The sequence below is a fragment of the Hemiscyllium ocellatum genome, chromosome 32 (genome assembly GCF_020745735.1).
Source record: "Hemiscyllium ocellatum isolate sHemOce1 chromosome 32, sHemOce1.pat.X.cur, whole genome shotgun sequence".
Classification (NCBI taxonomy): Eukaryota; Metazoa; Chordata; class Chondrichthyes; order Orectolobiformes; family Hemiscylliidae; genus Hemiscyllium; species Hemiscyllium ocellatum.
In genome coordinates this window covers 43367750-43384844 of record NC_083432.1, presented here as the reverse complement: position 1 = coordinate 43384844, position 17095 = coordinate 43367750, and the positions used below count along the sequence as shown (strand labels likewise).

The 17095-nt window shown below is 43.8% G+C and overlaps 1 protein-coding gene across 2 annotated transcripts in view; it reads right to left on the bottom strand.

The window, feature by feature from the left end:
- Nucleotides 1-10638, bottom strand: part of cacnb1 (calcium channel, voltage-dependent, beta 1 subunit) — a 119166-nt gene extending 108528 nt beyond the window's left edge. Inside the window, exon 1 of one of the 2 annotated variants that reach the window (XM_060848821.1) lies at nt 10601-10638. In XM_060848821.1, coding sequence (XP_060704804.1) covers nt 10601-10636 — 36 coding nt within the window. In that variant the 5' untranslated portion in view covers nt 10637-10638. Of the gene's footprint in view, nt 1-10074; nt 10151-10600 lie in introns of those variants that run through there. The other variant, XM_060848822.1, reaches the window with a different exon arrangement.
- Between the last annotated feature and the right edge of the window lie 6457 nt (nt 10639-17095).

Here is a 17095-nt window from a genome sequence, read left to right as displayed (position 1 = left end):
CATAAATCACAAAAAGCAAAAAAAGCTTGCATTTACTTGACCTTGTTATGGAGTCAGTATGGCCCAGATCAATTACATTTGAAGTGGGACCTCTGTTAATTTTGCAGCCAATTTGGGTATGGCAAGATCCCAAAAACAGGAAGTGAATGAACACTGCCAGATCTGCTGAGAATTTCCAGCATTCTCATTTTCTGTTACAGACTTCAATGTCTACAATATTTTGCTTTTGTAATCGAATATAAATCCTGATAATCCATGTCTTTACTACAATGGTTTTGGAGAAACCATGGTGAGAGAGAACCCTTGCCCTTAATCCCATGGGATTAAAACTAACAGATAGGGATTTCTCTATTGTCCGGTGATAAAAAAAATGACAATGCAGCACTCCCTCAATACTGGACTGAATTCTCAGCTTACTCCATGAACTCAATTGTATAAGAGGGGTTGAACCCGTTATCAAAACAACATACTGCAGTTACTGGAGACTGGAGATAAAAACAATTCTCATCAAATTTGACATGTCTTGTATTGATCTTTATAAAATGACAAGATGTGTGAACAGGAGTAGGCTGTTCAACCCCTTGAGGCTATCCCACTGTTCAATATGATCATGGCTGATCCAACATCCATCACACCCACTTTCCTGCCCTTTGCCCATCACCCAATTCCCCGACGAATCAAAAATCAATCTGTTTCAGCCTTAAATATACACAAGGACGCTGCTCCCACAGCTTTGTGGCAATGAGTTCCAAAGACTCAACCAATTGAGGGAATAACTTCCTTCTCATCTCAGTCTTAATTTGGGACCCCCTCATTCTGAGACTGTATCCTCTGGTCTAGACTCTCCTGAGAGAGAGAACACTCTGACCCTTGACCCTGTCAAGCCCCTCAAGAATCCTATTTAGTGAGATCACCTCTCAATGGATGGATACACGAATAGGAAGGATTTGGAGGGATATGGGCCAGGTGCTGGCAGGTGGGATTTGATTGGGTTGGGATATCTGGTCGGCATGGACGAGTTGGATCAAAGGGTCTGTTTCCATGCTGCACATCTCTATGACTCAATCATCTTAACTCCAGCTGAGGTGGGAGAGAGAGGGAGGAAAGATGATGGGAGGCAGGGTCAGGAGGAGAGATTGGGGCATCTTACAAAAACAAAATTATGAAGGGAGTAGATAAAGGTAGAAGCACCAGCAGGTGAAACTGGAACTAGGGGCATAACCTTAAAATAAAGGGGAGCAGGTTTAGGATGGAGTTGGGAGGAGAAATTTATTCAGCCAAAGGGTTGTGAATCAGTTGAGGAAACCTCATTAAAATGTTTAAGGCAAAGATAGACTTTCACACTGTAACAATTAAGGGTTAGGGTGAGAGGGTGGCTAAGTGAAGCAGAGTCAATGAGAAGATCAGCCAGGCTCCAAAAGGCCAGATGGCCTACTCCTGCTCTTAGTTCTTAGAGTGGGAGGGGTCAGAGAGAAGATAGTGGCATTCGTAGGTAGAGTGGAGAAGTTCATTTCGTTTATCTAGATGGCTGCAGACTGACTGCACTGACCTGGATGGCAGTCTTAGACTAGGCTGGGCAAGGTCTGACATCTTGGCTTCCAATCTGGGGGCAACCCTGCACCACCCATCCAACAGGACTCCTAGGATAGACAAAACAGGAAGCTGGAAGAACACAGCAAGCCAGGCAGCTTCAGCAGGTGAAGTCAACATTTTGGGCATTAAGGGTCCAGAGTGTGGTGCTGGAAAGGCACAGTAGATCAGGCAGCATCTGAAGAGCAGAATCAATGTTTCAGGCATCAGCCCTTCATCAGAGGCATGCGTGGAATGATTCCTGATCTCCAGGATCTGCAGTCCTCACCTTCTCCCATTTTGGGTACTAACTCTTCTTCGGACTAGAATTGGGGGTAGAATAGCTACAGATCAATTGGGAGCTGGGAGTGGGGAGAGTAGCGGGATGGGGAGGTAGGGATAGGTGGACACAGGTAGTGGGTATAACCTGGTTGGTCGACAGGAGTGATGAATCTGGTTGGTGGGTGGAATGGAAGGGGGCGGGATTGGAAAAGGGAGCCAGAGCATGGGTGAGAAAGTTATTTGAAATTAGGGAACTCAATGTTGGATCCTGCAGGACCCTGCCTACAAAGGGAAATGCCAGTATTCCCTTGTCATGGCTGGGGGAAACACGTCAGGAATCAGGCACAGCAGCTCTGAACTGACAGATACACAACAAACTTTCAACAGGTACAAAAGGATGCTGGTTAATTCTGGGACATCGTGGCAGTGACAGGTGGATCTGGGAACAGTGTGTCATAAGATATGGTTAAAATCAGGTGGGAGTCACTTGTTCATGATGCGAGTTTTGTAAGGTATAAATGAGAAAACTCTCCAGGTCTCCCAGGGAGGAAAACCCCTCAAAACCAAAACTCAACCAGAAAAAAAATTATAGAATTCAGGCTCATAATGCTGATTCTCTCTCCACAGCTGGTACCTGACCTGCTGAGTTTCTGTTTTAAATGTCTGAAACTGACTGAGATGAGAGTGCTCCCAAAATGAGCCATAAGCACATAGGATTTGATAGAGGGAGAATGGGAGATAGTTCCCATATTCAGCCACAAGTGTTGCAAAGTCTCAGGAAACATGATCATACAGTGAACGGTTCAGATCCTGGGGCTCCCGTAAACACGATGAGCTCCATTTTCACCGATAATGAATCACGCAAGAGACTTGAAAATCTATTATAAAGCCATGTGGGGCATGGATAGAATAAATAGACAGTCTTTTCCCTGGGGTGGGTGGAGTCCAGAACTAGAGTGCATAGGTTTAGGGTGAGAGGGGAAAGATATAAAAGGGACCTAAGAGGCCACATTTTCACCCAGAGGGTGGTACGTGTATGGAATGAGCTGCCAGAGGAAGTGGTGAAGGGTGGTACAATTGCAACATTTAAAGGGTATTTGGATGGGTATATGAATAGAAAGGATTAGGAGGGATATGTGCCAGGTGCTGGCAGGTGGCACTAGATTGGGTTGGGATATCTGGTCAGCATAGATAAGTTGGACCGAAGGGTCGGTTTCCATGCTGTACATCTCTATGACTCTAAGTGTGATTGTTCCTGGAATCAAATGTGATATTTTTCTTTCAATTTCTATTTAAGGGATTTATCAAACAATGTAACAACTGTCATATTTATCTGGTTAAATTTAACCGTCAAAGATGGACTTGAATGATGTGACTTGGTACAGAATTAGTTACTGAATAATTCACACTACCACAGCAACAACTTACATTTGTGTAGCATCATTTATATAGTATAATGGTGTCAGATTCACCAGAAATGTCACCTTTTACAAAACTTTGACACGGAGCAAGATAAGAGAAGAAAGAAAAAGTTGGACAAAAGAGATAGGTTGAAATGAAGTGTTTTAAAAGGAGGAAAGGGCTAGAATGGGAAATCCACAGTAAACAGAGCAGAATGAGAACAGTTTGAATAGTGTTCAACTTGTTACAATCTTCAACAATTCCTCCTATGTCAATTAAATTTGCCACTGCCTTACCAGGCTCATAAGAGATGACTGCTAGGTGGTTTAACCCTCAGGGCAAAAAAGTGAGGACTGCAGATGCTGGAAAACAGAGTTTAGATCAGAGTGGTGCTGGAAAAGCACAGCAGGTCAGGCAGCATCCGAGGAGCAGGAAAATTCAACGTTTCGGACAAAAGCTCTTCATCAGGAATAGATGAAGGGCTTTTGCCTGAATCATCGATTTGCCTGCTCCATGGATGATGCCTGACCTGCTGTGCTTTTTCAGCACCACACTGATCTAAACTCTGGTTTAACCCTCAGGTTAACACCTCAGGCAAGGCTCAGAGGTGGAGAAGGCACGCTTTTCCTGGTAACCTCAACTGTTGCAGGATTGGGACCCAGTCTGTGAACATTACTCTGCATTGCAAACCAACTGTCCAGCCAAATGGACTGACCAACCCCTTCAATCAAATAACAACCAACCCAATCATTTCTTCTGGGAAAGTTTCCCCTTAAATACTTTGAAGTTCTGAACAAGGGTCATATCAGACGTGATAACTGTTTCTCTCTCCACTGAGATCGTCAGAGCTACCACGTTTCCCCATCACTTTATCCTTACAAGGGCACCTGAACTGAATTACTGACTTTCTGCTCACTCAGTCCTGTTAGTATGCAGGTTTTGGACCAGCCTATCCACTGTCTGTCCAGCGCTACAAAGCAACTACCCAGACCTCACCTGCTCTTGTCAATCTAAATTACAATATTTGCTAATTAACTCATTTTTGAGCTCTTGCGTCATCATTAAACAGAAGAAACATGTTAATGATTAATTTTCATCTATGCACTATCTTACTTCACTCTTCCACGCGAGTGAACAAATAAATGGATTCAACATCACGGTGCACATGTTTGTTTAATCATGTATTTTAAAAATAAATCTAATGGAAAATAACATTATCTGCATTAGAGATGCTAATATTAGGAATACAGCAAAATACAGGACCTTATCATCAAATGTAACTGGAATTATTAAAGGCATTGAGGTGTACAGCACAGAAAAAAGACCCTTCAACCCATTGGGTCAGTGCTGGTCAAAGACAACCACTTAACTGTTCCAGTCCCATTTTCCAGCACTTGTCTGCCTTGGCATCACAAGTGTACATCCAAATACTTAAAGGCTATAAAAGGTTTCTGCCTCTATCACAGATATAAAGATGTACAGCACAGAAACAGACCCTTCAGTCCAACTCACTCATCCATGCCAACGAGTTATCCCAAATTACTCTAGTCCCATTGGCCTGCACTTGGTCCATTATCCCTCTAAACCTTTCCTATTCAATTCCTGATGATGGGCTTACATCCGAAAAGTCGATTTTCCCGCTCCTTGGATGCTGCCTGACCTGCTGTGCTTTTCCAGAAGCACGCTCTTGACCCCGATCTCCAGTATCTGCAGTCCTCACTTTCTCCTATTCAATATACCCAGCCAGATGCCTTTTAAATGCTGTAATTGTACCAGCCTCCGCCACTTCCTCTGGCAGCTCATTCCATATACGCACCAACCTGAGTGAAAAGGTTACGCCTTAGGTCCCTTTTAAAAACTTTTCCCTCTCACCCTAAACCTCTAGTTCTGAACTACCACACCTCAGGGAAAAGACCTTGTCTATTCATCCTATCAATGCCCCTCATGGTTTTATAAAACTCTAAGATCACACCTCCGCCTCTGATGCTCCAGGGAAAACAGTCCCCCCAACCCATGCAGCCTCTTCCTGCAACTCACTCATCATCCTTCTCATTTTGCTGCAGTTGTCCAAGTTTGGAACACACTTCCTGAGGGGTGGCGACGATGATTCCGTTAATAATTTTAAGAGGGATGTGGACTGATTCTTGAGGATGAGACACTCGCAGGATTTCAAAGAAAAAAAAGTGGGAATGTGAGACCAAGTATCGCTGCTCTTTCAAAAGGAAACAGCAGCAGTGGATGAGGCCAAAGGAGCCTACGCTGCACATGTCTGTAATTCTGGGAATACTTCAGCAACACCAACATGACTGGCAAAGCAGACTGTCTGCTATCGACACCAGAAACCATAAGCAATGAATTTACTTAGGTCAACCTTATCAAAGAGTTAAATCAGAGTCTGAACTGAAACTTATCTTTGATGGGGGGGGGGGGGGAAAGAAACCAAACTCTGGGTAGAATAAATAAGGTCATTAGAAAGGGGAACTGGAGTAGGCCATTCAGCCTGCTCTACTGTTCAGTAAGATCACCTGCTGATTCAAAATTCCTGCCCTTTTCCCATTTCCTTGCTGATCGAAAATGTATACGTCAGCTCTGTCTCACCAGCTCCCTAACCCACCCATCACACCGCTCCTCCCATCTCAGTGGTGAGCAGTTCCAAAGACCCAGCCCGCAGAAAAAAAATTCTCGCAGAGTTTTAAATATAAATTCACATTTATTCAGGAGGTTAGCCTATGTATTAAAATAAAAAGGGATGCAGCATAAGCTCGAGAGAATTATTTTGAGGCAGAGGCATTATGACAACATACACCCTAGAGATTAGATTACTCACAGTGTGGAAACAGGCCCCTTCAGCCCAGAACCTCCAAACAGCAATCCACCCAGACCCATTCCCCTACATTTACCTCTTCACCTAACACTACAGGCAATTTAGCATGGCCAATTCACCTAGCCTGCACATCTTCGGACTGTGGGCAGAAACCAGAGCGTGCAGAGGAAACCCACACAGACACAGGGAGAACGTGCAAACTCCACACAGGAGTTGCCCGAGGCGGGGATTGAACCCGGGTCTCTGGTGCCGTGAGGCAGCAGTGTTAACTACTGAACCACTGTGCTGCCCTATTAGGAGCAGAATCAATCCTGGGTTTTAAATGAAAAATGAAGAAATATGGAAAAAGGAACTTTAGTAAAATATTACAATGCTAACCTCTCTCCTAATTACTAATTGGCCAATAGAACCAGATAACATTCCCACCACTATACTAGGGAGGTATTAATTCAAGGGGAAAAAAAAAGTTTTATTCTTTAAAAATCCACTCGAGGTCAGGGCACTGTTGGTTGGGCCAGTGTTCATTACCCACGAGAAGCTGGTGGTGAGTGGTTTTCCTAAACTGCTGCAGTCCATGTGCTGTAGGTAGACTCAATGCCATTCGGGAGGCAGTTTCAGGATTCTGACCCAGTGGTTCTTCTATTAGCGATGTTTGTCTTCCAGCCACAATTTGTTCCACAACCAGAGATAAAATGACCACAATTTCCATCGGTCACCTTTTTCGACATTTGAATTAACCTCGACTTGTGTTTCCCCTTCATTCTTGGGATAGGAGCTTCAGGGGCTCATGCTCCTTGCTCATCCCTGGATCTGTTTGGAACTTCTGAGCAAAAACATTTTGGGAGAGACCGAGATTGTGAAGAGTGCTACGTAAATGCCAGTCCTCTAAACTGCCCGCAAGATGCTGCTGGCAGGCCGCCTTGGTGAAGCTGTGAAGTCTGTCTGGAGGCAGTGTTTCCCATGAGGAGGTGGTAGGGACTACAGGTTTGGGAGCAGCTGAAACAACTCCAGCAGGTTGCCGAAAGGTAGCCTGGTGCAGCCACTGGTGATGGAATGGACAGATATTTAGAAGGAGGTGGGTCTCTTTGGTCAAGCATCCTTGTAGAGGGAGGAAGAGAGCTTCTTCAAGGAAGGCATCCTTGCAAGGATGCCTTCCTTGAAGAAGCTCTCTTCCTCCCTCTACAAGGATTTCAGTGAGTCACCTTGACCTCCTTCCACCTATCACATCTCCATCACCCCTCCCCCAAGTCCCTCCTCCCTACCTTTTATCTTAGCCTGCCTGGCACTCTCTCCTCATTCCTGATGAAGGGCTTATGCCCGAAACGTCGAATTTCCTATTCCTTGGATGCTGCCTGACCTGCTGTGCTTTAACCAGCAACACATTTTCAACGGTGATCTCCAGCATCTGCAGACCTCATTTGTTACTCTTTGGTCAAGCAGCCTGCTTCACCAGTGACAGGACCAAACTTCTCGATCTGCTGAGTGCGTTTGGTGAAAGAGTCAAAAGTTGGTGCATTTCAACGGGAAATTCAGAACAGAGGAAACACAAGGTGGGTTCCAACGCATCTTCATTATTAAATTTGTTCCTGTAATTGTCTTGAAGATTCACAATAATCCTTCACCATGGTTAGAATAGGAGTTGAATTCGAAGAGTCCTAGCTCAACAGATCCAAATTAAAAGGAGTCTGAGAGAGTGCAAAAGCGTGACTTCTCCTTGGATCTGCTCATGCAAGTAATCTGAAGCCCTTTCGAAACAGACTTGTCAGTAGCACGATCACCAAACCCACGATTGTTAAGCATCACCCAAAGCAGGCCCTTTCTGGATTCAGCCAAGTGGTATCGAATATATTGAGTATTTGTGCAGCAGCAACTCTGCAGAGGGAAATCAGTAAAAAAAAAACAAACAGCACACACAGCCTTGCACTTTTCCCTTAGTCTGGGAATTTTCTTCCTTAAGTATTTAGGGAATTTCCTTAGTTAGAATAAAACGTCATTGCTCCTGACTTTTGCTTTCCTGGGTTCTGAAATGTCTGCCAGATGTGGTAGCTCTCAGCCCTTGGGTTGCACCACATGCAGGACCCAAACACAAGTCCAGGCTGACACTCCAGTGCAGGACTGATGACACGTGTTACACAGTCAGAGGTGCTGTTTCTGTTACAATTAGGAGGTTCAATAGATTAATACACAAGTTTGCTCACTGAGCTTAAAGGCTTTTTTCAGACGTTTCATCACCATACCCGGTAACATAATCAGAGAGAGTCACCAGTGAAGTGCTGGTGGTGTGTCCCATCTCCGTTTATAGGTCTAAATCAATGCGTGTATTGACGGAGTTCTGGTTAGAATGCCATACCTCAATTCGCATGAGTGTCTGTTTCACCTGTCCTAGGATGTGTGTGTTGTCCCAGTCAGTGTCCTTCTTTGTATGTATGGAAACTAGTGATAATGGGTGGTGTCTTTTGGTGGCCAGTTAGTGTTCATGTATCGTGATGGCACATTCCCTGCTAGTTTATCTGATGTAGTGTTTTTTAAAAAAAACAGTTCTTACATGGTATCTTATAACAAACTAACATCTTTTACAAGGCCTCTAAACTTAGGTGAAAATGAAGTCAGCGTCACAAGTATTCTGCATGGAAACAAACCCTTTGGTCCAACTTGTCCATCCCAACCAAATAAACCTAAATAAATCCCGTCCCATTTGCCAGCATTTGGCCCATACCCCTCTAAACCCTTCCTATTCATATACCCATCCCGATGCCTTTTAAATGTTGTAATTGTACCAGCCTCCACCACTTCCTAAGTTGCTCATTCGGTCCATTTTAAATCTTTCCCCCTCACCTTAAACCTACACCCTCTAGTTTTGGACTCCCTCACCAAAGAAAAAGACCTTGGCTATTTACCCTACCCATGCCCCTCACGATTTTATAAACCTCTAAGGTGACTCCTCAATACTCCAAGGAAATAAGTCCCAGCCTATTCAGCCTCTCCCACTAGTTCAAACCCTCCAATCCTGGCAACATCCTTAAATCTTTGCTACACCCTCAACTTCAACAACATTCTCCTGTAGAAGGGCAACCATAATTGCACACAGGATTCTACAAGTGACCTCACCAATGGCCTCTTCAGCCACAACGTGAAGTCTCAATTCTGATATTCAATGCTCTGACCAATAAGGCAAGCGTGTCAAATGCCTTTGTCACCACCTTGTCTATCTCCAAATTCACTTTCAAAAACTCTGCACCTGCATCCTTAGGTCTGTTTGGCAATACTCCCCAGAGTCCCACCATTCATTCATTGTCTAAGCCCTGCCCTGGCTTGCCTTACCAAAATGCAACATCTCACATTTATCTGAATTATACTCCATCTGCCAATCCTCGATCTAGGTTTACAATCCTGGGAACTGTGCAATGTGAGATAAAAGGGTAGAATAGGAACACTGCCCTCAATGGCCGTCTGCAAAAAACACATTTTGGCAACAATGCTTTAAGTTATTTGTTAGTGTACAAAATATTAAAGACACAAAATATTCATACTATTCTTTTCAATCCACAGATGGTTCAAATTCCTTGTTAAATATTATTGTTCACCAAGGGGCCCTAGCATTTTGCCAATGAGACGTGAAGTTGCTGTCCCAGCTGGAAAAATTCCACACCACTCCTGGAGTAAGAGTTATTCCTGCTGCCTGAGCCAATATTTGTCCCTCAATCAACAATCACACACAAAAAACAGATTACCTAGTCATCATCTTGTGGCTTTCTGCGATGTGCACAATTGGCCATCTAGTTTGCTATACTGCACCAGGGAGAACACTTTGAAAGTATATCATTGGCTTTGAGTCATGGGTGGGCGAGAAAACTACTATTTAACTACAACTTGGTTAAAATCTCTACCAACAGTTTCTCCCTGCCTACTTTAAGCAAGAACGTTGAACACCTCATTTGCCTCGTCAGCAAATGGTCTCAGAAATTGCTTCGCACATTGTATTCACTTGAGAAACACACCTGAATCATCCAGTGCATCTGCTAAACAGCTTTTAAATCCCAAGTTGACGTCAGAGATACAACAGATGACGGGACTGTACGAGTGAGTTTGCAACTGGTGGGAAAAAAATCTTTCTAACTTGACATCTACCATCTCTTGTACTAATGCAAGACAACAGTAAATCTTTTTGTCTTCTGTTTCTATATATAGACACACGCACACGCAAGCACATATACAACCCACGTTCACCCACTTAAAAACCAGAGAATCTCACTGCAACCAGATACCGCCTGTGGGAAGTTTTGTAAACACAGCAGCCATCTATAATAAGCTTGCTATGATAAGTCAGGCTCGTCCCAAAAAAGGAACGGGCTATCTTGAGACTCCTACATGCGACCAACTAAATCAGGATTTTACAATTTTGAAAAAAAACCCCCAGCCATACTCACTGCTGACACTGCACTAGAAATGTGGAGCTTTCAAACGCGAGAGCAACTATGCAGCCAGCTGACACAAGGCGTGAAAAGAAATAACTCAAGCCCTCACCAATAAACCACGATGCGCTTTTTCCAACGTGTTCATGCCGTTTGCCTTCTCCAGGGCAAACACTGGTCTGCTGTATAACTTTCCCTCCCAGCTGCCGGAGATCGGCATAGAGGAAGGTCAAGTTGCATAAATAGTGCAACATTTGCAACCTGTTAAATATATTTAGCCTTCCCAGAGAACGGAGGGAGAATAAAAAGTAGTCAGAAAGAGGCCCGGTATGCAGCCTGGGTCATTCAATATGACTCTTACGTAGCCCTCAGTATACCAGTCGAAAATTGTCTTATTTTTACCTCCGGGAATAGACGGGCAGGGAAAACAGAACCAGCTACAAATGGGCTGCTGGACTTTCCCAGGTCAAGATTGGTGTGGGCCGGGTTAACGCTTAATGCCCAACTTCCTGCTCTCTTGCCCCTTGCCCACCACTTGCTGAAATTGCCACCAGTTCCAGCTGCTTTGAGCAGCTTCAAGTTAAATCCTGAAACTGACTCCACGCGACTGGCACTGACTGCTCTCTGAGTAGGCTAACCCTTCAGGGACCCTGGCAAATACAACACTGGCTCTCATCTCTCAGACTGCCATTACACCCTGGTGGGCCCTGCTCTTCATTTTATTTATAAATATATTATCCTGAAGCAGCCAATCAGTAAAGTCATTAAATCAGAGGGAATCATTTGCTGGTCACTTTCCTGGGCTGTTAACGCTTCCCTTGCCAATCGCCACCAGGAATGGGAGCCTCTAATTCTCTCTTGCCAGAAAGCTACATTTATATTGAGCTTTTCACAACCACTGCCCGTCTAAGAGGCTTTAACTGAAAATGTGTTGCTGGAAAAGCACAGCAGGTCAGGCAGCACCTGTTCCTTGGATGCTGCCTGACCTGCTGCGCTTTTCCAGCAACACATTCTCAGCTCTGATCCCCAGCATCTGCAGACCTCACTTTCTCCTCTAAGGGGCTTTAACTCCAACAAAGTACTTCTGAAGGGTGATGGCTGTTGTAGTGTGGGTCATGTGGGAGATAATTCAATACTTGCCAAGATCCCACAAACAGCAATGTGATAACTGAGGGTGCAAGGATGCTGCCACCAATCCCCCTTTGTTTGAAGGAGCTCTTGTGGTGCAGTGCTAGTGCCCCAACCTACAGGCCAGAAAGTCTGGGTTCAAGTCCCAGGTCTTCCAGCAGTGTGTCATTACATCTCTAAAAAAGTTGATTAAAAATATATCCGCTTTCTTTAGATGGGCTCCAATGGGATATTTAAAGATAGATGATCAACCTTACCGAGTCTTCGGCTGGGTATCAAACAATGATGAGTCAGAAGACAGCATGGAGACAAGTGCTGGGTATCATGGTACAGTGAAAATAATACCTCTCTTAATGCCAGCAAAACAAAATTACTGATCATTGACTTCAGGATGAAAGGATGAGATCACACCCCTGTCTACATCCACACAGCTGATATGGGCAGGATTGATAGCATTAAGTTTCTCGGAGTGACGATAACTAGCAACCTGTCCTGGGCCTCCCAGGTCAAGAAGGCACAACAACATCTCTTCTTCCTCTACGGAAATTTGGCATGTCCATAAGGACCCTCACCAACTTTTACGGATGCACTCCAGAAAAATTCTATCCGGGTGCATCACAGCCTGGTATGGCAACTGCTCTGCCCAGGACCGTAACAAACTAAAGGAGTTTGTGTGCACAGCCCAGACCATCATGGAAGCCAACCTTCCATCCACGAACTCCATCTATACTTCTTGTTGCTGCGGAAAGGCTGCTTACATCATCAAAGACCCATCCCACCCTGGTAATACTCTCTTCTGACCTCTTCCATCAGGCAGAGTATACAGAAGCTTGAACACATGCACCAGCAGGTTGAAGAATGGTTTCTTCCCTACTGTTATGAGGCTGATGAACGGACCTCTCTAATTTCAAACCAAATGTTGACTTTGCTTTTTTGCACCTGCTGTGCAGTGTAACCTTGTACACCACACTCTGTCCAAACACCCTCTCATCTGTATGTCCTTGTTTGCTATGATCTGCCTGTACTACTCGCAAAACAAAGTTTTTCACTGTACTTAGGTGCACGTGACTACAATAAATCAAATCAAGAAGAGGCTTTTGTTTTGAAAAGATGTGAATTATTGCATGATAACATTTCAGCATTGGTTACATTAGTTTGTTGGACACTGTTGCTAAACAACGGGAGTACCTGTGAGTGTTGCTCTTCAGTCCATCAGATCCTAAAATATTCCACTTTATTCCCGCCCCATAGTATGATTTACTGAACCTCTCATCCTAAGAATTCCTCTTCATACAAGAGGAATTTTCTTTTATTTACTGTTCAGAATTTCTGGATCATTTAATTTTTTCTTGACTGCATTGTGAATCTGTGAAGGTTGATGGCTCTCATGAAGTTATACCCATTTTTCCTAACCAACCTATTCAGAGATGTTATTACACAGCTCTGGACCAGGTGGGACTTGAAGCCGGGTCTCTCGGTTCAGGGGTAGGGTCACTACCACTACACCACAAGAGCCCTTTCTCACAGAGTTGTATGTAGCCTATCTTAAATCTGTGCAAGCGATTGTTCCTAATCAGCTTACAGTAATAGAGGACCAACCACTACTGGGTCTTAACAAGAGACTCGTTTCTTAACAAGATGTCATTTATTGATGACTGCGATTAGGTGCAAGTAATGACTCCGTGGAAGTCTCCCCAACTCTGGGTGAGAAGCCCAGGTTCATCTCCCACCTGCACCAGAGATATGTCCTAACTGTTTGAATAGGTTGGTTAAAAATATCTACATTAATTCATAGGACATTGTTACTAAGATTTTGAAAAGACCTTAGGCTTACACTCAGTGAGATTTCCACACAAGCCAACATTACAAGATCAGATTGGGTGAAATTAAACAGCATGGTGGCTCAGTGGTTAGCACTGCCTCACAGCACTAGGGACCCGGGTTCGATTCCACCCTCAGGCAAATTTCTATGCAGAGTTTGCATATTCTCCCCATGTCTGTGTGGGTTTCTTCTGGGTGCTCCAGTTCCCCACCACCCCCATCAGTGCAAAGTGTGCAGGTTAGGTGGATTGGCCATGGGTAATGCAGGGATAGGGTAGGGGTGAGAGTCTGGATGGGGTGCTCTTTGAATGCTTGGTGTGGACACAATGGGCTGAATGGCCTGCTTCTACACTGTAGGGATTCTATTCCATAAACCTAACGCAGTCTCCAACATTAATGCTTTTAGAATGTAACTTTATACAACTGGATAATGTGCTTTTTGTGATGTCGATTAGGGGATAAATATTGGCCACTGCACCTGGTAATCTTTAAAACAGTGCCCTTTTATCTCCACCTGAATGGGCAGCTGTGGTCTAGGTTTAACATCTCACCCTAACGGCAGCATGTACAACAATGCAGCACTTCCTCCCTACTGCACTGGAGGTTCAGTTCAACCCTAAAACCATGAAAATGGGACTTAGACCACAACCTTTCAACACAGGAATTAGAGTATTTGCCCAGGAATAGCCAACCTGGTCTTCCAACATTGTCCCCTTTTAAGACACTATTTCGAAGAAAACTAATATAGTTTTTGCTGATACCTGGGCTAATATTTATCACACAACTAATATCACTAAAAATAGATTATTTGATCACTGTTGCAGTGCTGCATGTAGGAGTTTGTAGTGTGAAAATTACTGTCTGTGTTTCATACATTATAACAGTATCAGCACTTCATTGGCCGTAGATTGATCTGAGACATCTAGAGATCATAAAACACTCAAGGATAAACTCTCACTTACAATTTACTCCATTCTTGGTAGCTGTGTGGCAGGAACTCCACCCCACAGTAACTAGTTGCATTTGTTTTAAATGGAACTTTGTTCCACGGGTCTTTAACTAGCCTAGTTCTGTGTACAATGTCTCCCAATGCCCCACCGATTCATAAGACCATAAGGCATAGGAGCAACTGTAGGCCATTCAGCCCATCAAGTCTGCTCTAGAATTCAACAAGATCACAATAGGTCGAATCATCATCCATTCCATTTTTCTACCTTTGCCCATAACCATAATGTCTCAGCTTTGGATATACCTGATTACCCAGACTCTATAGCCAACTGTGGTAAAGAATCCCACAGATTCACTACTCTCTGAGGGAAGAAGTTCCTCCTCGTCTCTCTTAAATGGGTGACCTCTTATGCTGCGATTATGCCCTCTAGTCCCACACTCTCCTACGTGGGAGAAGCAAACGTTTTGCATCTTCTGTCCAGTCCCCTAAGAATCCTGTATGGATCAAGAAGGTCACCTCTCAACTTTAAGCTTCACTGAGTACAAGCCCTTTCCTTGTCAGACAGTCGCTCCATGCCCAGAATCAACCTTGTGAACATTCTCTGGACTACCTCCAAAGCCAGTATATCTTTCATTAAATTGGGGGTCATCTTCATGGTATCCCAACAGTGCTCTAACTAGTTTCTTGTAGAATTTTAGCAAGAGCTCCCTGTTTTCACACTCCATTCCCTTTGAAGCAAAGGCCCACATTTCACTGGTCTTGCCCATGACTTGCTGAAGTTGTTCTAGCTTTTCATGACCCCTTCCCCCTTCCACGTTGCTTATAGCCTGGGATTTAGGCATAATGCTTAAAAATAGACTGTGGCTTTGAAATTTCTGCCTGAATTGTTTCCACTCGCCCACTCTCTCTTTGAGGCACAAACTAAAGAGAGGTCGAACACTTTAATCTCCTGCCATAACCCTCTCTTTTTGCAAATTGAATCAGTGTTGACAAAAAGCCCTTTAGCCCATTAAATCTGCACCAGTCAAAACCAGGCACTTAACTTCTCTACAGACTTTTGTGGTATAGAATTCCACAGACTCATTAACCTCTGAGAGAAGATCCCCCGCGATAAGCCCACTACCTTATAATTTATTAAGCTTCAATAATAATGAATTAACTGCTTATTTATAAGGAAAAAAAGGTTGTATTTTAAGCTGCTCTTCCTCTGATCTTGTACGGAATCATTACATTGCTGAATTTAACGGTCTGCTGAGGGTTTGGGCAGGCTCACCTCTGGCCTTTGAAGCATTTCAGGATCTACAGTGTTAAAGCTGCGTGGCATGTCAATCTCGGCCAGTTGGCCTTGTGAAACACAGAGCACTTTCTGTGTTAGCTTCTGAGGAGAACCTGTGCTGACTGTCGCTGTGACAAGTTGAAAGGCATTCAGTCGGTAAAGCAGCATGAGTCCTGAAGCAATTAGATATCTGGATTCCAAACAGTTCTGGACCACAAGCTGAATCCTGCCTGACTGATTATTAATTCTGTTCTGTATGCACCTGGTGGCAGTTGCTTTCAGAGATTCCAGCTGACTCTCTTTTAACCAAGCCCCAGGTGGGTTTTTGCAATCTCCTTCCAGCTCTCACTTTAAAATTCTCACCGGCAGCCCCGTGTAACACTGAAACACTCTTGTGGCTGAATTTTCATGCTGGTACAAATGAAAGAAGGAAAACTGAACAAAATAAGAAACACTTTCTTAGAATCATATAAAGATCTAATGGAGGGCCCTTGAGATGTACTGACAATGTCCCTGTCAGATTTAAGTCCCACCTGCACCAGAAGTGTATTATACCGCCTTTGAACAGCTGGTTATAACGCTTATATAAAGACTTTATTTTTATTTTTTTTTGGATGAGAACATCAGTGGCAAAGCCAGCATTTATAGCCCACCCCTAATTGTCCCGAACGGAGTAACTTGTTCAGCCCATTCAAAGCGCATTTAAGTGTCAATCACATTAATATGGGTCTGGAGTCACAGGTAGGCCAGGTAGGGACAGTCAATTTGCATCCCAAAAGACATTAATGAACCAGATGGGTTTTTAAAGACAACAACTGGCAGTCCGTGGTCACCATCAATGAGATTAGCTTTCAATTGCAGATTTTTTTTAACCAACTCACTGAATTTAAGTTTCACCAGCTACAGTGGTAAGGTTTGAATCCATGTACTCGAGCATTAGTCTCAGTCTCTAGAATATTCATCCAATGATATTGTCACTTCACAATCTTCTCCTAACGTAGTTTATCATTAACAAAGCCCCGATTATCATTAATAAAGCACCTTTTGATGAATGTTAACAAACTGCCGTGTCAAATCTTCAGAAAATGACTGCTGTTCTAATCGAAGGCTTTCAAAATCATGAAAGGGTTGGATGAGAGATGTGGTGAAAATATTTCTGATTGTGTGGGAGGAGTCCACAACTTGCGTTTGTAAACATGAGAGAATGATTAACTCATAAATTCAACACGGAGATTGGAGGGAACCTCTCTGTCCAGAGAGTAGCAAGTGTGCAAATGTGCTAACGTGCAAGGTAATTGCGATGAACTGCACTTAATGGGAAACTAGATGAATATAGGAAGGAGAAAATACTCAAGAATCTGCTGAAGGTGGCAAGAGATTCATACGGACAGTCAGAACTGAACTCAGACAAGTTGGGCCAACTGGCTTGTAAT